The sequence below is a fragment of the Esox lucius genome, chromosome 5 (assembly GCF_011004845.1).
Source record: "Esox lucius isolate fEsoLuc1 chromosome 5, fEsoLuc1.pri, whole genome shotgun sequence".
In the NCBI taxonomy this organism is placed as follows: domain Eukaryota; kingdom Metazoa; phylum Chordata; class Actinopteri; order Esociformes; family Esocidae; genus Esox; species Esox lucius.
The window spans coordinates 16516739-16540166 of NC_047573.1; the positions used below are offsets into that span (position 1 = coordinate 16516739).

Genomic DNA, 23428 nt, shown 5'->3' on the forward strand with positions numbered 1-23428 from the left:
TCTTTTGTTTGAAGTGCTTTTTCAAAACATTCCCTTAAAGCAGCCCTTCTCTTAAAAGGCCTCCTGACGAGCTTGTCTTCCTCGCTGTTTGTTATCAAAATCAATTGCTCAGAGAGCCCCAGTACCTTTACTGGTTTAGCCAGATCTACTACACACTCAGATTATAAGACCCAGAATAAAGCCAATGTTAACTGGAAGTTCAGCAGCCAGTCATGGATCCTTAAATGACAGTGCTATGAAAAGTAATTGACCTAATTTTACCATGTAATTTTTACATAATGTTAAATCAATGTAATCAGAACTTAACGAACATCTAAAAGTAAGTAAAGGAAAAGTGAGTGCACAAATAACATTTCCATATTAAAGCTTTGCCACACGTTATGCAATGTGTTCCCATGTGGGGAAAAAATTATTGCCCCTTATGTGTTAACTGGTTGACCTTCAGCTGTTTCCTGTGATTATTGATCATTCATCTTTTGAAAGGATCTTGTCCCTCTTCTGTGCAGAACTGCTTTACTTGAGTGGTAAGTGTGGGTTTTTGTGCATGAACTGCTAGTTTTAGGTCCTCCCACATCTCCATTGGGTTTTAGTCAAGTTTTGACTAGGCCTTTGATAAGGAGGAAAGTTTTTTTTCTAATAATATAAGATTTGAATAAAATCTAAACATTTTGCCAAGAGACGGATAGAAGGTTTACCCATTTAAATGTAATATTATACAATATCTCTTTTTGCCATCAGGCATAGTGAACATTTTACCATGTCTACTTTTATTCAGTGCTGTTTATTTTGTAATTGTGAAGATAGAAAATGTACTGTAATAGATTTTCTGTATTAATGCACTGTAATAAAAAATAAAAAACATTTGTATGAGGGCAAATGTTTTAATAAATAGACAAATATTTTTGCATTTAGTTTTGGATAGTTCTGGACTTATTTTGTTAGTTTTTGGGTCTCTATTCTCTGCAAATGTTTTTAGAAATGCAGATAAAGGGAAGCTGGGCATCTGGCCAAGGTCTTAACTGACATTTTCAAACCGTCACTGGCCCAGGCGTGTGACGTGCTTCAAGACCGCAACTACTGTGCCAGTGCCGAAGCAGTCAACTGCATCTAGTCTGAATGACTTCCGACCTGTCACACTCACGTCCACAATCATGAAGTGCTTCAAAAGACTAGTTCTGGCCAACCTTAAGTCCTGCATCCCCCAACACTAGCTCCCTACCAGCTTGTTCACCTGTCAAACAGGTCTACAGAGGATGTCATCTCCACAGCTTTATACTCTGCCCTGACCCACCTGGACAAAACCAACACCTATGTGAGAATGCTATTTATAGACTTCAGCTCAGCGTTCAACACGGTCATCCACTCCAGAAAACACCAGGGTGGTAGGCCTGATCAGTGACAATGACAAGTCAGCCTACAGGGAGGAGGTCAAGCGTCTGGTGGCATGGTTCACTGACAACAACCTGGCCCTCAGTGCAAAGAAAACCAAGGAGCTCATTGTGGGTTACAGGAAGTCTAAAGGCTGCAGTCACACCCCAGTTCTCATCGATGGCATTGAGGTGGTGCATGTCCAGCTTCAAATTCCTGGGTGTCCACATCTCCAAGGACTTCTCCTGGACCCTCAACACCTCAGCCCTGGTCAAAAAGGTGCAGCAGCGCCTATACTTTTTGAGGAGACTGAAGAAAGCCTGCCTGTCCTCCAAGATCCTTGTGAACTTTTACCACGGCACAATCATGAGCATTCGGACTAACTGCGCCACAGTGTGGTTTAGCGTTTGCTGTGTAGCTGACCGGAAGGCCCTGCAACGGGTGATGAAAACCACCCAGCATATCAATGGTGCACAGCTTCCAGCCATCGTAGACCTCCAGCGCAAGCAGTGTTTGGGCAGAGCGTGTGGGATCATCCGGGACCCTTCACATCCATGCCACACACTGTTTGCCCTCCTATCATCAGGTAGGTGGTACAGGTCTCTTCGTTCCTGCACCAGCAGGCTCAGTAACAGTTTCTTCCCATCTACTGTAACCCTGCTGAACTCTGTGACCCATAGAACTCTGTGAACTCTGTGATCCATCAAAGCATACCACCCCTGGCCTCTCAGTGACCTTGTTGAACTAATCCCATTGTGCTACTCTGACACTGCCTTGCAAAGTTTGATAATGGATGTTTTCATTTGTTACAGGTATGTGTCTAACTCAGGGACCTCATTGCTGCTATCTCTGCATCCCGGTTGCACATGCCACCTTACTCCTTCAATTTGCCTCGATTGCACATCTAAAAAGCCATTGCCATTTGTACCCGCACAACTACTATCCCACTTGTAACATACACTTAACTTAATACTTGTATATATTCAGCCCTCCTCTATTTTCTTGAATTGCATATTTTAGTATTGCCATTTGTACTGCATTTGCCTCATTGATATGCATATAATTAATACTTGTACATACTTGTAAATGTTCTGCCCCCTTCTATTTGCACTTCTGGTTAGATGCTAACTGCATTTTGTTGTACTGTACTTGTACATGTTCAGTGACAATAATCTAATCTAAAAAATACTTTTTCCTCAGCACTATCTGGTAAAATATCATTGAAAATCTAGGCATTTGTAAAATTCATATAATATACATAGAGAGGAAATGTGCTATGTTCAAGGAGATTAAAATGAGTTAAAATGACTAATATACAAATCACCTTGCATCATAAATAATGACTCATTATTTGTAGATCAGTGAGTCATAGTTTACCCATGATGCATTGCAAAGCTGATTCTTCAAGCCTCTAAATAATAAAAAATATATGTTTTTACCCATTTTACAACTTGGTGTTAGATTTATACATAACCAGAAACTTGTCTAAGTGCCATGAGAAACTTTCTAATCCAGAATTCAGTTTTATTAAAACAGCTATTATAACATCAGAAAACTTCAGCCCATGACTTGTGTATTCTGGGTAAATGTCCATTTAAATTTTAAACTTAAACAAATTAGTTTGGGAGAATTTAGTTATTGGATTATTAAATGAGTGTCAGAGTTACTAAATGAGTGGTTTAGCGCTAAAATAAAATATACATCTAAACTTTTTACGTACAATTGACAGCATCTTTATTTTATGCTAGTAGCCAAGACACAATTTCCCCTTCCCATAATGCTTCAGTGTGATCGCCAGCTGACAAGCGCTGTGCTCGTAGTGCGTCGAAGCTCACGCGCGGAGAATTGGGTCCCTGAAAGTACAATCAGGGATTTCAATTTTTTTGAATCCCGTTTACACATTTACTGACACACATCTGTAATTTTTCAAACATCTAAATTCATGTTTTACATTACTGTATGGGGACCTGAACGATGCTGGGTGCGACTCACTATTGAACTGGACGTTTAAAAAAAACACTCTTCGTTCGGGTAAGTTTCAGTCTCCGGCTGCGCATTATGCTCGCTCTTTTGTTTCATACGAAGGGCCTAAGTTAGCTTAGCAAGTTAGCTACCCATGAAGAAGTCAACGAGGGGTAGAAGCTAGCTAGCTATATCCGGCGATAGACGTATCATCACTCCACCCCGCAATGATGTACGGGAGAGATCGATCCCTGAATGGCATTACTGTATAACCAGCACACATTAAAATATACTCTAGTAATTCCATTATTCATCAGTCAATGAGATAACGTTGCCATATCAGCTAAAGATTTACTGTCATAACTAATATCTACTGTAGCGCAGTATTATTAGAATTAGGGTGCAACTTTTATAAGGAATGAATTCATTTGCGGTACAGAAACTAGCTATTGTAGTTGAGTGTATTCTACCTAGCTAGACTGGTGTAAAATATTGCAAACTGTCAAAACCAAAATCGTACTTGTTTACTACAGTATTTCGCCCGGTGAAAGTATTCTAGATTGTTAATCTAACGACGAGGGAGTTCTTGTGATGTCACGAAATCATCCTTCACATTTGACGGACAATAAAAAAGGTAACTAGCCAAAAGCTAGTTTGCGCGTGTCAGTTGTCTTTCCAGCCTAGTATTTTGAGTTTAGCTTGCTGACTTAACATAGATGTATTTCAGAAATAAATTATAAACTTTTGTTACTGTAACTCCTTGTTCTAAACTGGTTTAAAGTATTTTCTTTCAACTCTGATTATTAGATACTGCAGCTAACTAGCTAGGGCTAAAGCGTTTTTTCCCAATGTCGTTGTTTACTCATTGCACAATCCGCGCGAGAGTTAACTTCTGGATCTGCAACAACGTTCCACCTTACTGTACTGCCTGAACTCGTTAAATGTGCTTTGCTAAGTTACTAATAGTAACCTATTAACCGAAAAGTGAAAAGCGAAAACGTTGGCTAACTTTTTGCTTTAATCTGTTTTACTGTTGCATTAACAAAGTCTGTACTGTGTCATGATGTAATCCAATTTCTGTCATATTCAGGCATGTTACCACATATAGGCCAGTAAATTATTAAAATAATTAGCGATTGCTATCTATCTAGATGCGTTAAGAATGAAACGCATGATGTGGTGATTGAACACTGAGGGAAAAAAAGACACTGACTCATGAGCGCAGTCGCAAAAAATATATTCCTACCTAAAACCGTCAGGATTGATTTATCTATAAGGCCCACAGTGTGGTTACTCCTTCGATTTGCATGTGTTTCGAATTGTTTCTTGCATAGCTAACATGTACAGTAGAAGTTGTCATTTACATGTTTAAAAGGCTAATACAAATTAAACTAAGAAAAGGGTTATAATCGGTGATGGCAAAATCTGGTGTTTGGTAAGGAGGACGTTAACGTATTGTAGTTGATCTCAAACTAGTATCATACTCCACTTTTCGTTGCAAAGTGACACATTCTTCCTTATATAGGCTTATTTTGCAGGGAGCAGTGTGGAGAGTCAACCTAATTCTCACACTTGTATTCCATTGTTTTTGGTCAAGTCCTATTGACCTTTTCATTGCATCTCTGCCATGTAATTATTTAAATGTTCTGTATTCTTTGCTCGCCTTTCAGTTATGGAGCCACAACCTAGAGAATCAGATGATTTACAGCCCCAAGACCTTTCCTCCACCTGTAGCCATGCTGCGATGGACTTGACTAGGAAAGGTGAGGAATGCCTCCTGAAAACCAGCTCTGTAGATGCCATAAGGGTGGTCAAGCCTTCAAGCTGGTACCCAGGCTCTGGGGGCAGCAAGGGACTCCCCTTCCCAAATACTGACCCTGAACACAGGCTTCAACCAGGAGACCAAATCCAGCCTGATAATGCTTTCTCAAACACTACAGTCACCCTCTCCTATGTGAGCCGGTCTCATGTCTTCTCCACCCATGACACTCTCTCCCAGCATTCCACTCTCTATGGTGTCCCGTCGATCAGCAAGTTCTCAACATTGGATGGATACCTGCAGCAGGTGGATAGACCTCTGGGCTTAGTGCCTCAGTCTGAAATGTTTGACTCTGTGTCTCCAGCAGCCCCTGTGGTGGTTGAGAGTGTGGCAGCAGTTCCTTTAATGCAGCACACTCATGAAATCAACGGCAGTCGAATGGCTACCAGCGGAGGGGTGGAAAAACACAAGCCTCAACAGAGAGGGAATTCAAAGGAAAACTGTATTTTTCAGGTCACAGACAACAACAGAGGACTGCAGAATGGCAGGAGTGACAACTGGCCCAATTCTGCAATCTGTATTGATTCCTCCCCAGAGCTCCTCACAACAGATTTGGAGGAGAAGGAACAAAGGAGTGCAGACACAGAGGTTCTTTTTCTTATCTCAAGAACGGAGGAGCCAGTCATACTCCAGGACAGCAGGAGTCCCAGGGACCTTTGTTCTACCAGTAGGGAGTATATCAGTTCACTGCAGGACCCGGTCTCTCCATCTGCTACCTCATTGGATAATGCAGATTTGTTCATTCTTCCTCAGGCTTCCTGTTCACTCAGTGCTGTTAACTCTTTTGCAGATAAGACTGCAGATACCCACTGGGATGATCTGGCGAGCCGTGGGCCTCAACTGTCTGGGCTATCAGGGGAGGGGACAGTACAGGGGACACAGGCGAACAGTGATAACACCTCAAGGTCAGATATCAGCAAGGACTACCAGCAGCCCATACATAACACCAAGGCAGTTTCAGAGCCTGTTGTTGACTTGACGGAAGACGAGAGCATTGTGCCCCAGGTTGTAGAAAACAAACCCAAGGAGTCGGTTACTTCTAACCAGAATGGTAAGGCAAAGGCAGAGCAAAGGACTTTTGAGAGGAAGAAACTCCCCCCTCGCTCAGGCAGGGGAACAAGGTTAGAGGCCATAGTGATGAACATAAACCCTAATTGGTATAAAGTATCCACTAAGAAGCCCAAGGTTTCAAAGACCCAGATCCAACCCTTGACAAATTCCCAAAATCAGACCCAGAGCAGTCCATCTGAAGCTGCAGTTAGTCAAACTCAGACCCAGAGCAGTCCATCTGAAGCTGCATTTAGTCAAACTCAGACCCAGAGCAGTCCATCTGAAGCTGCATTTAGTCAAACTCAGACCCAGAGCAGTCCATCTGAAGCTGCAGTTAGTCGAACTCAGACCCAGAGCAGTCCATCTGAAGCTGCAGTTAGTCGAACTCAGACCCAGAGCAGTCCATCTGAAGCTGCAGTTAGTCGTACTCAGACCCCGAGCAGTCCATCTGAAGCTGCAGTTAGTCAAACTCAGACCCAGAGCAGTCCATCTGAAGCTGCTGTTAGTCGAACTCAGACCCAGAGCAGTCCATCTGAAGCTGCTGTTAGTCGATCTCAGACCCAGAGTTGTCCATCTGAAGCTTCTGTTAGTCGAACTCAGACCCCGAGCAGTCCATCTGAAGCTTCTGTTAGTCGAACTCCGACCCCGAGCAGTCCATCTGAAGCTTCTGTTAGTCGAACTCCGACCCCGAGCAGTCCATCTGAAGCTTCTGTTAGTCGAACTCAGACCTGGAGCAGTCCATCTGAAGCTTCTGTTAGTCGAACTCAGACCCGGAGCAGTCCATCTGAAGCTGTTGTTAGTCGAACTCAGACCCGGAGCAGTCCATCTGAAGCTGCTGTTAGTCAAACTCAGACCCGGAGCAGTCCATCTGAAGCTGTTGTTAGTCGAACTCAGACCCGGAGCAGTCCATCTGAAGCTGCTGTTAGTCAAACTCAGACCCGGAGCAGTCCATCTGAAGCTGCTGTTAGTCGAACTCAGACCCAGAGCAGTCCATCTGAAGCTGCTGTTAGTCCTAACCAACAGATATCATCTGCGTCTAGCTCTGAGGGAGAGACTAAAGTAAAGCCAGCCAAAGGAAAGGCAGTAGTTGCCTCAACAAAATGTTCTATAGATAGCATTAACATTCACATAGACAGTGGCAGAGAGTCTACCTCAGAGTCAGAGCACGCCGTGTTTTTCAAATACCCAGACAGCAGCACATCTCCGAAAGCCTCCAGTCCATCATTTCTTCCGGACAAACACATTGAGAATGAGTATGAACTCAGAGGGTCATCCTCAGAGGTGGATGTAGTGAGTTTATTACCACCATCTAAGGTGTCTGAAAGAAGTCCTGGGAAGCAAAAGGCTAAGAATACAAGCTGCAAAGCTGCCTTTCCAATCACGAAAACAACAAAGGTGACTCCTGCTCCCAAAAAGAAACGGAAAAAACCCAGACCTTGCCAGTCCTCCATATTCTCCCCTCAGGAGCCTGAGATCAAACTCAAATACATCAACTACAAGGAGGAGAAGAGGGACGTGAGGGGGGAGACGTTCTCTCCATTCATTCATGTTGAACGTAAGTCTGCCTCCACCTCCCCTGCCAACTGTACGGTCATTAACTACCCGGAGGAAGAGAAACCCAGGCAGAAGGGCCAGCGTCAAATGCAGGCTGCAGGCTCCGCCTCCGGGAGCTTCATTCCTGGGGCCATACCCTCTACCTCCTGCCTCCAGCTGGGCCGCGTCTCCACCCACAGCAAGTACTGCAACACCCTGGTCTGCTGCCTCTGCGGTGGTTCAGCTAACGCCTTGGACCTGGGGGACCTCCACGGTCCATACTACCCTGAGGGATACAGGCCTAGCTCTAAAGCCCCGGCCAGTACCCCAGGCCTCAAAGAAGAGGAGGAAGAGGATTTCAGTGACTCTGACTCCTCCTGTAGCCTGAGAGGCAGGGGCCGGAAGTATGCTCGGCCCCCAGGGGTCCCTTGGCCCCACAAACCTGGCCCCCGGCTGAACCAGGAGGGCCTGCTCGGGAGGTGGACCAGTGACAGCGCTCCCTCCGGCAGCCCTCCAGCTAAGAGGGCCAGGACACAGGCTGGGGTTGGGGTCACCTCTGGGGCTGTGGCTGCGTTAGAGGACTGGTACAGTCCCCCTGTGGTCCCTTTGGAGCAGTGTGAGTACTGGCTCCATGAGGACTGCTGCATCTGGGCTGCAGGTGTGTTCCTGGTGAAAGGGAGGGTCTACGGCCTGGAGGAGGCAGTCAAGGTAGCTCAAGAAACGGTAAGTTGTGTAGCTGCTTGATGCGTGAATCTGGTCTCTGTTGTTTTATGATTGAGGAACTAGGTCAGATATTTTTTTTTGTCATCTGTATACTGTTGTAACGTGTCTTGTCATGTGTTTTTCCATTAAAAAGGAAGAGCTCTGTTTAGTAAAATGTCCCCTAACCCTAAATTCCCCTTGTTTTTAGATGTGTTTGCGCTGCCATAAAACAGGTGCCACATTGGGCTGCTTTTTAAAAGGATGCCCCAATAAGTATCACTACAGGTGTTGTCTACAGTCAGGTAAGTCTCCACTCCAGTCCCCATGGAAGGGGTGGAGAGAAACATGCTTGTTGAGTGTCATGGGAGGGTAAGGGGAAAATTAACAATTAACATTTATTTTATTTATATATTAAAATCAAGATGTTATAGCAATCAGTTGCTGTTCCTGACATTAAAATCTGCAGTGCTGGTTGTTTCTCTGGCTTTATCAAACATGTTTCTAAACCTAGTACCTGGGTTTAGACCTGATACCTACATCAAATAAGTATTTCACTCAAATAGGATTAATGGACTAGACTAATGAGCCACTTGTGTATTGTAAAATATCAGCCACATACATACATATGTTTAACATTTTCTTGAAAGGGAACGATGCACATCCCTACTGACCAATATACCATATTCTCCTAATCTGACAACCACAGTTTTTGGGAAAATAAATAACGAATCATGTTTATGCAACCTAACAATCAAAACAATAAAACAAAAAAAAAAAACTTTAAATCTTAGAAAATCTACTGTAGAGGCTAGCTCACCCTGATAGCTTGTGACTGATAGTAAAATTTTCCTTTTATGGGCCAACGAATGACTCAATGGTCTAAGTTACTGCCTTGTACAGCTGTGTCATTGCGGCCATGAGTCGCAAAGTCCTGGTTATGGCATACTGCCAGTGTCTGTGGGTCTAACACAGGAGAGTGTAAATTGGGTCAGCACCATCTAGGGTGAAGTGGAGGGTGTGGGATGGGTAGGGCTACATGATTAATTTAATTATGGGATTCTACTATTGACATGTGCAATATCCATTTCTTTTTGACTCCCTGTTAGTTTAGTAGAAACGCAATAGCCTTTGTTCATCCACTACATGCCATGAGGGGTCTTTCTCACTCTGGTAGGCATTCACATGATGTCTTAATGAGTAATATCAGGTTTGTGCCCCAGAGAGGTGGTATGGGAGAGGGGTTGGCATTCCACGGCAGAATGTCCGTTGGTGCCACTGTCTGGCCTTAATGCCTCATCAGAAAGGTTATTTCCGTCGGCCAGTGGCCGCTGTGCCCGTCAAGGACTGCCATGTTGTTGTAGTGACATCGGGTTCTATGATGTTTTACAATCGTATTCGTTTTTTGGAACACATTTTCATTTAAAGTCAGTTGTGTATTTGCTAATTGTGATTCATAGCAAGCATAAAGTCTGCCTCAGTGGTTTTTGTAAGTATTATTGTCATTTAGTTTACTACCTGGACTAATCCAGGTAGTAATCGTATTCGACGATGCCCAGAAGTGGGAGCAACAGCCTGCCCTGTATAGGCCCCCTCGAAAGTGGAGCGGTGTAGTATTTCTTTTTTGAAGACCTTGACAAGATAATTTGTGAGATTTCATCTTTGTTTCTTGGCCATTTAAAATCATGTTCAAATGCTTAATTGTTTTAACATTATTTTGAGTTTAAACTGCAATTAATAGCGGACAAGTCATTTAACCTAGCGAGTGGCGTAGAGACTTTGTCCCACTTACACAACTGCATTATCTGTCTGTGTCAGTAAAATGCTTTTTCCAATCACAATAACTTCAATTTGAACTTAAAACCTTAACTGTGTATGTATTTGAATTTGTCCTAATAGTAGAAAAATGAATGGCCCTTTTAAATCTGTTATTCAGTTGAAATTGTCTGTGTTCTCTCTGTAAATAGCTGTGTTGCATGCTGTCTGTTACAAGCTGTCCTTTCTGTCTGTACCCTGTGGTGCGTGTGGAGAGCGGTTCCGCTGCTGTCGGCTGGTTAAACCCTGACCGTGTCTTAATTGATCCAAGCATTCTTCTCCCCACAGACTGTGTCCTCAATGAAGAGAACTTTTCCATGAAATGCACCAAGCACAAGGTATACATGATAGGCTTTTGTCACCTAAAGGTTGGATCCTTTCTAGGCTTTAACACTTTTCCTGTCAAGTAGCTGGACTATAGTACATTTCAAGATCTGCTCATCTCTCTGCATCTAGATATACTTCAACTATAAATCCACCTGTATTATTTACTCATGGTTTTTATCCCATTCTTATGTGCTCACCACCCATTATATATGATATGTCAATGTTGTATGTACAGTGGATATAAAGTCTACACACCCCTGTTAAAATGCCAGGTTATTGTGATGTAAAAGAATGAGACAAATATCATGTCAGACATTTTTACACCTTTTATGTGGCCTATAATGTGAATTGAAATTGAATTGAAGAACAAACTGAAATCTTTGAGGGGGAAAGATAAAAAACTCACAATAACCTGGTTGCATAAGTGTGCACATCCTTAAACGAATTCTTTGTTGAAGCACCTTTTGATTTTATTTCAGCACTCAGTCTTTTTGGGTAGGAGTCTATTAGCATGGCACATCTTGACATGGCAATATTAGCCCACTCTTCTTTGGGTGATTGTTTGCAGTGTTGTTTTTGCGCCAAACATACCTTTTGGAATTATGGCCAAAAAGTTCAACTTTAGTTTCATCAGACCATAACACATTTCCCACGTGCTTTTGGGGGACTAGATGTTTGTTTGTGCAAACTTCAGCCGGGCTTGGATGTTTTTCTTTGTAAGAAAAGGCTTCTGTCTTTCCACCCTACCCCATAGCCCATTCATATGAAGAATACAGGAGATTGTTGTCACATGTAGCACACAGCCAGTACTTGCCAGAAATTCCTGCCGTTCCTTTATTGTTGCTGTAGGCCCCTTGGAAGCCTCCCTGACCAGTTTTCTTCTCGTCTTATCTATTTTGGAGGGACGTCCAGTTCTTGGTAATGTCTCTGTTGTGCCATATTTTCTCCACTTTATGATGACTGCCTTCACTGTGTTCCATGGTATATTTAATGCTTTGGAAATTCTTTTGTACCCTTCTCCTGACTGATATCTTTGAACAATGAGATTCCTCTGATGCTTTGGAAGCTCTCTGCGGACCATGGCTTTTGCTCTGAGATGCAACTAAGAAAATGTCAGGAAAATCCTACTTGATCAACTGAACTTTATTTGTGATTAATCAGTCACTTTAAATGATAGCAGGTGTGTAATGACTTCTATTTAACATGAGTTTGAATGTGATTGGTTAATTCTGAACACAGCCACAAGGTTTTTCTTTGTCGTTTTTGCCCCTTGAAGATTTCAGTTTATTTTTCAATTGAATTGTTCACATTCTAGGTCAAATTAAAAGTGACACGATTTATCTTTGTCTCATTTTTTTACATCACAAAAACCTGGCATTTTAACAAGGGTGTGTAGACTTTTTATATCCACTGTACAGTGATCTCCAAAAGTGTATGGACAGTAACAAATCGTTGTCTTTGGCTCTGTATTTTATTTGCCTAAGTACTAAATATAACTGTTATTGTTATCTGTTATTTGTCCAAATACTTTACACTTTCACCCCAAAGTCACTGAATCATTTCAAATCCAAAGTGTTGCATCCAGGAAAAAAAAGTGAATATTGTTTACGATATTTTGTGTGCTCTGTCCATATGTAGTGCCCTTGACTAATATTGGCACCCTTTGTAAACTGACAAAAGAAATTTCTTCATTTATTTAGATTTTTCAATAGAAATATTTACACATCTAATCTCAAATGTGTGCTTCAATTATTGGCACCCCTTTGTTTAATACTTTGTGCAACCTCCCTTTGCCAAGAGAACAGCTGAATCTTCTCTTATAGCACATTATGAGGTTGGAGAACTCATGGCTAGGGATCTGAGGGTCTCTCCAGATCCTTTAGATGCTGAGGTCAACTTTGTGGCCATGGCAAAACTTTGATTCTGTGGTCAGCGAATTGTTTTTGTGATGATTTTAAGGTTTACTTTGGGTCCTTTTCCTGCTGGAAGCCTCGTTTAAGCTTCCTGGCTGAGGCAGATATTATAATTTAATATCTGCTGGTACTTTGAGTCTTATACCATTTATCCTAAAAAGTTGTCCTGGGGCTATGGAAGAAAAACAGCCCCAAAAACATTAAAGATCCACCACCTTACTTCACATTGGGGATTAGGTACTTTTCTGCATGGATATCTTTTTGTATATGCCAAACCCACATTTGGTGTTTGTTTCCAAAATGCTCTATTTTGGTCACATCTGACCATAGAACCTGATTCCATTGAAAGTTACAATAACTCTGTGCTTGAGTTCCTTTTTTGGTGACAGCAAAGACTTATTTACAGGTGCTGGTCATAAAATTAGAATATCATCAAAAAGTTGATTTATTTCAGTAATTCCATTCAAAAAGTGAAACTTGTATATTATATTCATTCATTACACACAGACTGATATATTTCAAATGTTTATTTCTTTTAATTGTGATGATTATAACTGACAACTAATGAAAATCCCAAATTCAGTATCTCCGATGTTATGAGAGCCCAGGTTGCTCTGATAGTGGCCTTCAGCTCTTCTGCATTGTTGGGTCTGGCATATCGCATCTTCCTCTTCACAATACCCCATAGATTTTCTATAGGGTTAAGGTCAGGCGGATTTGCTGGCCAATTAAGAACAGGGATACCATGGCCCTTAAACCAAGTACTGGTAGCTTTGGCACTGTGTCTTGTTCATGAGTGGCTTGACACAAGGAATGCGACAGCTGAAACCCATGTCTTGCATACGTCTGTGCGTGGTGGTTCTTGAAGCACTGACTCCAGCTGCAGTCCACTCTTTGTGAATCTCCCCCACATTTTTGAATGGGTTTTGTTTCACAATCATCTCCAGGGTGCGGTTATCCCTATTGCTTGTACACTTTTTTTCTACCACATCTTTTCCTTCCCCTCTCTATTAATGTGCTTGGACACAGCTCTGTGAACAGCCAGCCTCTTTAGCAATGACCTTTTGTGTCTTGTGCAAGGTGTCAATGGTCGTCTTTTGGACAGCTGTCAAGTCAGCAGTCTTTCCCATGATTGTGTTGCCTACAGAATTAGACTGAGAGACCATTTAAAGGCCTTTGCAGGTGTTTTGAGTTAATTAGCTGATTAGAGTGTGGCACCAGGTGTCTTCAATATTGAACCTTTTCACAATATTCACATTTTCTGAGATACTGAATTTGGGGTTTTCATTAGTTGTCAGTTATAATCATCAAAATTAAAAGAAATAAACACTTGAAATATATCAGTCTGTGTGGAATGAATGTATACATTATACAAGTTTCACTTTTTGAATGGAATTACTTAAATAAATAAACTTTTTGAAGATATTCAAATTTTATGACCAGCACCTGTATGAAAGCACCTGCTTTTAACCAAATGTTCCTAACCAACTTGACAAAGCTTGAGTAGTTTCCAAAGAGGAATGAAAAATTGCCTTGTCCACATGTATGGCGCTCACTGAGACTTATCCAAATATACTTAAGGCTGTAATTTAGAACAATTTGTATTTTTTGTATCGTTGACATTTACTTTTCTTGTGTTTATAGCTGGCAAAAATCCCAACTTAAATCCATTTTGATTTCTTGTTGTAACACAAAATATGGAAAAGTACAATTAGGGTGAATATCTTTGAGCCCATTAAATGGTTAAAATATTCAATCACGTGTACCAAAGCCAGTACAAAGCAATTTGAAGGACATCTTTCCACTTTCCCATAGACCATCTATGAATGTAGAACATTCTACACAGGAAACTTTGTCCCACCAAATTCAGCTGACCAAAAGATTGTCATAGTCTAAGAACCCCAGGGTGACATGGAGGGGTCTGCAGGCCTTTCTTGACACAATTTAAGTCAAAAGGCATGAGTCAGCTTTCAGAAAGACAGTGCACAAAACATGGCCTACATGGGAGGTCAAAAAGCCTCTCAGAATCAGTTGGCAACCCCCGAGGAAAGACCAAAACAACTGGAACAGTGGTTTTTTTTTAATTAGGCCATCTTTATCTGTCGATGATCTGTCTGTGTCCCAATATGTATATGAAAAGTCTGCTTTCCTGGCTCAGGACCTTTTGACTTTACTGTATTTGAACCATTAAATTCACCTTCTACTCTGTCACTGGGGTTTATTGTATGTGTATGTTGGTTCTTCCCCAGAACAAGTCATTCAAAAGCCCTCCTGGGGGTCGAAGAGAAGACAGGTGACACAGCCTGGAGACCATCTGAATACTCATGGTTAGTTGTCCTGTTACACAATGCACTACTTATTCACAATCCTTTTTTTTGTTTTGCATAACTGATATGTGAATGTGTCATGAATTATTTTAAATACAACGTTCTTAAGGGTGTCAACACAATGCTGTGAACGGCAGAAATCAACAACATACAGCCTAAATGTATACTGAATTGTAAAATGTGTAAACATAAATCATACTTTTTTATACAATAAGGTGCTGTGTTATTTTGAAGGTATGTTTTAAATATATAGCAGTTCTGGAGATAAGCAGAACTAAGGAGATCCTAATCTGGATTTCGTATGCAACCAATCTGTAAAATGCGACTCACAAATATGCAACGCTACTGACAAATATGTAAGGTCACTCACAAATATAATGCAAGTCACAAATCTGTAACAGGTGACAAATGCTGTAACATTCACAAAAACATCATTCAACAAAACGGTCTTACATTTATTTTATAATCATCTTTTATTTTTAACAATTTATTTGTTTTTGGATTTTGACTGTTTGTGAAAGTAGACTGTTCAAAAAAAATGAAGAGAACACTTATATCACACATCGGGTCTCAGTGAATGAAATATATCTCTGGAAAAAATTAAGAGAGGAATTTAGGAGCATTAAATTAAGAAGCATTCCATTTGCAGTGGTCTCAATTTTAACCCTTCTGTTCCTCATTTAAAACCTTCCTTTTTGACTTTTTTGGAAAGGAATGAAAAAGATGCAGTGGTCTCTTAATTTTTTCCGGAGCTGTATATTAAGGATCAAAATCTTTACTCTACATTCTGTAATTCGTTGCGAGCATAATGATAACAACGGTCAATGGAAACCAAAATCACCAACCGATTGGGGGATTTATTGAAACTCACACTGAGTATCATAGTAAACAATTGAAATCACTGGCTATTCCAAAAGGAATCAACTCATGATGTGCCTCAGTAATGTGTATGGCCTCCACGTGCCTGTATGCACTACCGACATGTCTTGGCATGCTCCTGATGAGACAGCAGATTGTGTTCTGGGGGAATCTCCTCCCAGACCTGGATCAGGGCCTCCACAGTCTGTGGCGCTACTTGGCGACGGCGGATACACGGATATATAATGTCCCAGAGGTTCTCACTTGGAATCAGGTCTGGGGAGCTTGAGGGCCAGTCAATGGCTCCAATACCTTCGTCATTCAGGAACTGCCTACACACTGACCGCAAGAGGCCGGGCATTGTCCTACGCCAGGAGGAACCCAGGGCCCACTTCACCAGCGTAAGATTTGATGATGGATCTGAGGATATCATCGCAGTACCTATGGCTAGCACGTGGAGGTCTGTGTTACCCTCCAAGGATATGCCTCCCCAGACCATCACTGACCCACCACCAAACCGGTCATGCTGGATGATGTTGCAGGCAGCATAACGTTAAGCACAGTGTCTCTAGACTCCACATCTGTCACGTGCTCAGAGGGAATCTGCTCTCATCTGTGAAGAGAACAGGGCGCCAATGGCGGACCTGCCAATTCTGGTGTTCTGCATGGTGCTGGGCTGTGAGCACATGTCCCAAAAGAGCATGTTGGGCCCTCATGCCACCCTCATGGAGTCTGTATTCGACAGTTTGGTCAGAAACATGCACACCAGTAGCCCGCTGGAGTTAATTTTGTAGGTCTCTCCTCCTGTTCCTCCTCGCACAAAGGAGCAGATACCGGTCCTGCTGCCGGGTTGATATGCCCTTCTACGACCCAGTCCAGCTCTCCTTGTGTAACAGCCTGTCTCCTGGTACCTCCTCCATGCTCTTCAGACTGTGCTGGGAGACACAGCAAAACGTCTTGCGACAGCATGTATGGATGTGCCATCCTGGAGGAGCTGGACTGCCTGTGCAACCTGAATGGGCTCCAGGTACTGCCTTATGTTATTAGTAGTGACAAGGACAACTAGAGTATAATCGGTCGGGAAGGATAAGGAGAGAGCAATTGTCCGTGGCCACCACCTGCAAAACCATTCCCTTTTTGAGGTTGTCTTGCTGTTGCCTTTCCAGTGCACCCTTTTTCATTTGCACCAAAACCGGTGACATTGGTTCACAATCACTTATGCTTCCTAACTGGACAGACTGATATTCCTGAAGTTTAATTGACTTGGTGTTATACTGTGATGATTACATGTTCCCGTAATTCTTTTGAGCAGTGTATATGCATATTTCTTGAGTGATTTTAATTTGACGGTTGTATTATGTATTTTTTATTCGCTGTATATATTTGTGACTTGGTGCTTACAGGTTCAACATTTTGATAGATTTCTATCTCCATATTCAACATCTTCCAATATTACAATTTGATTCCTTATGTTCTAAAATGCATTTTACCAAGACCAATATGATCACTTTGAATTTTCTCCCCAATTCTGTGATATCCACTAAAAATAAATGAAAAAGCCCTGCTTTATTGCAGCAACTCCCCGCGGATGATTTTCAATATGCATCCAATGCTGTTCAGGTCTGTTTCATTCCTAGCTAAACCAGGATTTGTAGACCGGAATCATTATGTCGGAATGGAACACAGTCTCCGACCTTCAACCTCCATTGAGCTCAGAGGCCCAAGCCACCAGAAGGTGTTTCCAGGGAGCGACGAGACAAGGCAGCCATATTCGATTATTAATCTCCCGAATCTGCACGGTGGTGGCCAATTGCAATTTCTCTGGCATATCATTCAAAGTTGTTTTTTCAAAGAAGAACTGTACATGGCACATGCTCATATAATGCAAAGGCTTCAATTATGTCTACAGATAAAGGTGTATTATTGAAGTACAGAATATTTAGTTTTATTTTGGGTGTTTACCAAAATGTATTCAAGTTACAGTTAAATAATGAATATGCGCTAAAGTGCAGTATCAGCATTAATTTGAGGCTATCACATCCAAATTGGAGGAAGGGTTTAGGGATTACAGCGCTTTAATATGTAGGCCCCTCTTTTTCAAGGGACCCAATGTAATTGGACAATTAACTCAAAAGCTGTTTCATGGACAGTGTGGGCTTTTTCTTTATCAATTAAGCAGATACTTAACTCCCTTCATGTTTGGGGCTGTAGTCTTTCCATTTGACGACTGTGTGACAACTTACATGCGCCAAATCATTTTAGATTTATTTAGTTTGTTTTTAAGTGAAAATAGTACAAATGCAACATATCAAATATTGAAACTGGGAAAGTTTGTTTTTGGAAAAATGATTTTTCATTTTGAATTAGATTCCAGCACAATGTTTAAAAACAATGTACCACTATGTTGCATACATTTTTCTTTTAACAATACTCTGTAAGCATTTGGGGTCTGAGGCCAAACAGTTTTGAAAGTGAAATGTTTTCCCATTCTTGCTTAATATAGGATTGCAGCTGTCCTACAATTTGGGGACTTCTTTGTCATATTTTTTGTTTCATAATGCACAAAATGTTTTCAATGGGTGACCGGTCTGGACTCTTACTATGGAGCCACGCTACTGTAATACGTGCAGAATGTGGTTTGGCCCTGACTTGCTGAAATAAGCATGGTCTTCCCTGAAAAATATGTTGTCTGGGTGGCAACATATGTTTGTGCCAAAACCGCTATATACAGTGGGGAGAACAAGTATTTGATACACTGCCGATTTTGCAGGTTTTCCTACTTACAAAGCATGTAGAGGTCTGTAATTTTTATCATAGGAACTCTTCAACTGTGAGAGATGGATTTTAAAACAAAAATCCAGAAGATTTTTAAGTAATTAATTAGCATTTTATTCTATGACCTAAGTATCTGATACATCAGAAAAGCAGAACTTAATATTTGGTACAAAAACCTTTGTTTGCAATTACAGAGATCATATGTTTCCTGTAGTTCTTGACCAGGTTTGCACACATTTTGGCCCACTCCTCCATACAGACCTTCTCCAGATTCTTCAGGTTTCGAGGCTGTCGCTGGGCAATACAGACTTTCGGATCCCTCCAAAAATGTTCTATTGGGTTCAGGTCTGGAGACTGGCTAGGCCACTCCAGGAACTTGAGATGCTTCTTACTGAGCCACTCCTTAGTTGCCCTGGCTGTGTGTTTCGGGTAGTTGTCATGCTGGAAGACCCAGCCACGACCCATCTTCAATCCATGACGGCGTAGTGTGTTTCTTTGAGACTGTGGTCCCAGCTCTCTTCAGTCATTGAACAGGTCCTGCTGTGTAGTTCTGGGCTGATCCCTCACCTTCCTCATGATCATTGATGCCCCACAAGGTGAGATCTTGCATGGAGCCCCAGACCGAGGGAGATTGACCGTCATCTTGAAATTTTTCCATTTTCTAAGAATTGCACCAACAGTTGTCTTCTCACCAAGCTGCTTGCCTATTGTCCTGTAGCCCATCCCAGCCTTGTGCAGGTCTACAGTTTTATCCCTGATGTCCTTACACAGCTCTCTGGTCTTGGCCATTGTGGAGAGGTTGGAGTCTGAGTGTGTGGACAGGTGTCTTTTATATAGGTAATGAGTTTAAACAGGTGCAGTTAGCACAGGTAATGAGTGGAGAACAGGAGGGCTTCTTAAAGAAACTAACAGGTCTTTGAGAGCCAGAATTCTTACTGGTTGGTAGGTGATCAAATACTTATGTCATGCAATAAAATGCAATTTAATTATAAAAAAATCATACAAAGGGATTTTCTGGATTTTTGTTTCAGATTCCGTCTCTCAGTTGAAGTGTACCTATGATAATAATTACAGACCTCTACAAGTAGGAGAACCTGCTGATTTTGCAGGTTATTAAATACTTGTTCTCCCCACTGTATTGTTTAGCATTAATGGTGCCTTTTCAGATGTTTGTCACCCATGCCATGTGAACTAATGCACCCACAAACCATAATGGATGCTGGCTTGAACTGTGCGTTGATAACAAGACGGATGGTCCCTCTCCTCTTTAGCCTGAAGGACACGTCGTCATGATTCCCAAGAAGAATTTCCATTTTTGATTCGTCAGCCCACAGGACAGTTTTCCACTTTGCCTCAGTCCATCTTAAATGAGCTTGGGCCCAGAGATAGCAGCAGTGTTTCTGGTTCTTGTTCATGTCTGACTACTTCTTTGCATGAGTTTTTACTTGCATTTGTGGATACAGCGACATACTGTGTTGACAGACAATAGTTTTCGGAAGTGTTCCTGAGCCCATGCAGTGATGTCCGCTACTGAATTGTCTTTTTTTTTTAATGCAGTGCCACCTGGGCCCAAAGATCCCTGCCATCCAATATTGGTTTTCGGCCTTGTCTGTTGCGTACAGAGATTTCTCTGAATCTTTTAATAATATTATGTACTGTAGATTAATTTTACACTGAGAAACATTATTCTTAAATTGTTGCACTATTTGCCTGCACCGTCTTTCACAGCATGGTGAACCCCTACCCATCTTTACTTCTGAAAGACTCATCCTCTCTGGGGTGCTCTCTTTATACCCCATCATGTTTCTGACCTGTTAATCTTATTCGATGTGAGATGTTCCAAACAATTTCATATTCTTTGAATTTTACATGATTGGCTGCTGCTAATGTTTTTCAACAAGCCAGGAAAGTATAGGGACTTATTACATAATTTACTTGAGACTACAATCTTGCACTGGGCTACGGTCTACATACATTTTTTTGTGCTATATCGTGCAACTGTGTTGGAGGAGCGAGTGCAATTGTGGCTGGTCTCAGGTTTGTGGAATTATAGTTTATTCAAGTCCAGTTGGACTTGTTTGGACCTGTCCTTGGTTAATTAAATGTCTGAGGTAATGAGAAATATGTGAGCTTGATATCAGAAAGTGGAACTTCCAGCATTTTAACATGAGCTCTTATTGAAATATGTTCAAATACACTCAAAGGACTACATTTTCACTTCTCATATCCAAATTGCAATAGCTGCCTGTTTGGAAACCTGAATTATGTATTTGTTTCTTTACAGATGGTGTTCAGCTATGGCATTTTGCAAGTTATCTCCTGTGAGCCTGGTAACAGTGGAATGGACTGGAATGCTGTCCTCTGACAGCTGCGCTGGGACAGAATGCAACCACCAACTAACCTTAACTGGTTTTCTACTCTTTCTGGAACTGGTCTGCTTTCTTCACCGCTTAGTGTTCTTGTCTGCACAGTTTAGGTTGTAGACCACGGCTGTCCTAATGTCCTGTTACCTCTCAGTCCTTCACGTGGAACTGGACTGGCAGTGCAGGCTGCTTCATGGGCAAATGACTGAACCGAATACAGGAAATTGGGTAAACCAAGGTCCCCAATAGATAAGTGTTTTCATGTCATGATAGCATGCTCAAAGTGCTATCAATTTGTAGTTATTTATTAACAAAAAGGTTTGTCCCTTTTAAAAAAAAAAAAAAATAATCTGTAAATATTCATAATGCAATCTGAGATATTTAATTTTTGTAAAGCTTTGTATGTGATTATATTTGCCGTATTTATTTTTGGGGGGTATCTTGTGGCTTTTGTTTTGACTTTGCAATTCACCCAGAGGTGTATTTGTTTGTCTAAGTTATTATTAAGAACCTGAATGCTGAAGACTCCACTGTGTAAAGGTGCTGGTGGCTGTAAAGGAGTGCTGAACAGACTGCAGAATGGTCTAGTATTCCCATGGTCGTGTATCAATATTTTTTTACAGAACCAGTTCCATTACCATACAGCTAGCTACCTGTTAATATCTGTTAATAAAGGACCATGCTTTCCTATAAGTCTATCTTGACAGGTTTATTCTCAAGCTGTAAATAATACCTGATTAATCGGGTTCGTTCTGATTTACAGAGATTAGGCAAGACCTGCAATTCAACTGATTACTTGCACTTAAGTTTGTCAGTCCATTTAATAATTATATGAAGGCTTGTTGAGGACATTGTAGCTGTACTGTACAATATTCTTGTGAATGTACTGCCTCTAGAGAGGAGGGATGATGCTGAAAGCACTTTGGGGTGGCACTGACCATATAGATATGTTAAATACTGGCTGCAGTATTATCGCCCCCCCCATTGTGGTGTTGGTACTATCAGTACAGATCTTTAATTTATCTGGTTAATTTCTTTGGGGCCATGGCTGTATCCATCTTACTAAGACTCCCATCAGAAGTGATTTTGTCTTTTTCTTTCCCTGTAGTCTGCTCTCGGCTTTCCTCTTCAGTTTTGACTGAGACTATATACGCTTTTGGTTTTTTAATTTTCTTGAATGACCACGGTAATATGCCAACACTATCATTCTTCATAATCAATTTCAGATTTTCTGACAGTGGCGTACCTTTATTTGTCTTTGTGTGAAATGCTAGTGCCAGTTAAATTCACTTTACGTAAACAGACTTGATTTAGAGAACCTCAGTGTTTTTCTGTTGAATTCTAACAATTCGGGACTGTGGAGCTACAGTTGGTCTCCAGTTTCTAACAGTCTACAACATGTAGGGGTTTTCCGTTTTGCCCTGATCAGCCTTTCAGCTCTGTCAACATTCTTCAATCTGTCTGAAGTTCTCTCTACAGAACTCTTCTAAAGCCTTATCAGTACTACTAGAGCTCTTTATTTTCTTAACCTTCAGCAGCTTTGGTGCAATGACAAATCAGTGGGTGTCCAGTACATTGCCTTCTGTCGGACATCTACACAACTAACCAGGGCAGCTTGCATGCTGGTTTGGCTGCAGATCTAGGCCTGGATGTAAACGGAGGTTCAGGGTTCTCTTAGATGTGCGTTGTCTGGTGGTTATCGTCTCTGTGTACTTCTCCATAGCGACAGTTGGGGCAGTGTTGTTCTACATGAGACCCATGAAGCCCTTATTTCAGGTCTTACAGGGAGACGGTGAATGTTACCACAGGCCACTCCCTGAGAGGGTTCGAAACGCCACAACGCATACACACATGGACCTACTCCAAAACCCACCCTAGGAGTGCAGGTGGAATAAAGGGCCAAGGAGCTGGGCTTAATTTCTATGTCGAATGCCAGTATGGCTACTGGAACATAGCTATATTAAAACCAACCTACCAACACATTTCTCTGTTTTGTGCCATCCTTAGTTTCTTTTTATGTAGATGTATTTGCTGCAATGAAAGTGACTTTTAATTAGCCAAGTGATAATTTGCTAAATGAGCTACTGCTGTTATTGTCACTTACTTACTCTAATCAAACTAATGCATTTTACCAAATATGACTTTTGGACTATTATTTACATGGTTAAGAAATGTTTGTTTGTATTTGTATGTCAAAATCTCAGGGCTGAGTCAATCATCCAATGATTCTATTAGTTTTTTTGTTTTTGGCATATGGTGTTATTTATCACACATGGACTGGAGAAACTCAAAGTAGTATAACCTTTTTTATAATACAGTCTACTTGTTGATCTTGTCATGGTCACTTTGCTGGTGTAACCTGCCACCACATTCCCATGCCTCATCTATATTAGTTAGTTGTCAATGTGTTTTATTTGTTTTGGGGGGGGGGTAATATTTGACACAGACAGCAAACAGTAATGTCACTACTCTCTTTATTTTAAGGCATCTTTACAGGTGCTCTTTTGTAATATGTTGCTTCCTCCTGGGTGACAGGTAAACCTAACTGTCGAATAAATGTTGTTGAACCCCTTCATGCTTAAGTGTTGTGTTTTGAATAGTAATGTATGAGTATACATG

The 23428-nt window shown here is 41.4% G+C and overlaps 1 protein-coding gene across 3 annotated transcripts; it reads left to right on the top strand.

Moving 5' to 3' along the window:
- Positions 1-3157: 3157 nt before the first annotated feature.
- Positions 3158-23380, top strand: si:dkey-94l16.4 (signaling mucin HKR1). 3 transcript variants are annotated; one of them, XM_029119948.2, is made up of 7 exons: positions 3158-3399; positions 5001-5816; positions 5940-8455; positions 8643-8736; positions 10535-10584; positions 14736-14813; positions 20731-23380. In XM_029119948.2, the coding sequence occupies exons 2-6, from the start codon at positions 5003-5005 to the stop codon at positions 14781-14783; spliced, it is 3522 nt and encodes a 1173-aa protein (XP_028975781.2). In that variant the 5' UTR covers positions 3158-3399; positions 5001-5002; the 3' UTR covers positions 14784-14813; positions 20731-23380. The 3 variants fall into 3 exon arrangements, with proteins under 3 accessions (XP_028975781.2, XP_028975780.2, XP_028975782.2); XM_029119949.2 differs by having other exon boundaries at positions 3159-3399; positions 5001-5093; XM_029119947.2 differs by having other exon boundaries at positions 5001-8455.
- The last annotated feature ends 48 nt before the right edge of the window (positions 23381-23428 follow it).

Coding starts and splice junctions, on each gene's coding strand:
- si:dkey-94l16.4 (XM_029119947.2), top strand. CDS start 5,003: ATGGAGCCACAACCTAGAGAATCAGATGATTTACAGCCCCAAGACCTT. Junction 8,456..8,642: donor TCAAGGTAGCTCAAGAAACG/GTAAGTTGTGTA, acceptor CCTTGTTTTTAG/ATGTGTTTGCGCTGCCATAA. Junction 8,737..10,534: donor CAGGTGTTGTCTACAGTCAG/GTAAGTCTCCAC, acceptor TTCTCCCCACAG/ACTGTGTCCTCAATGAAGAG.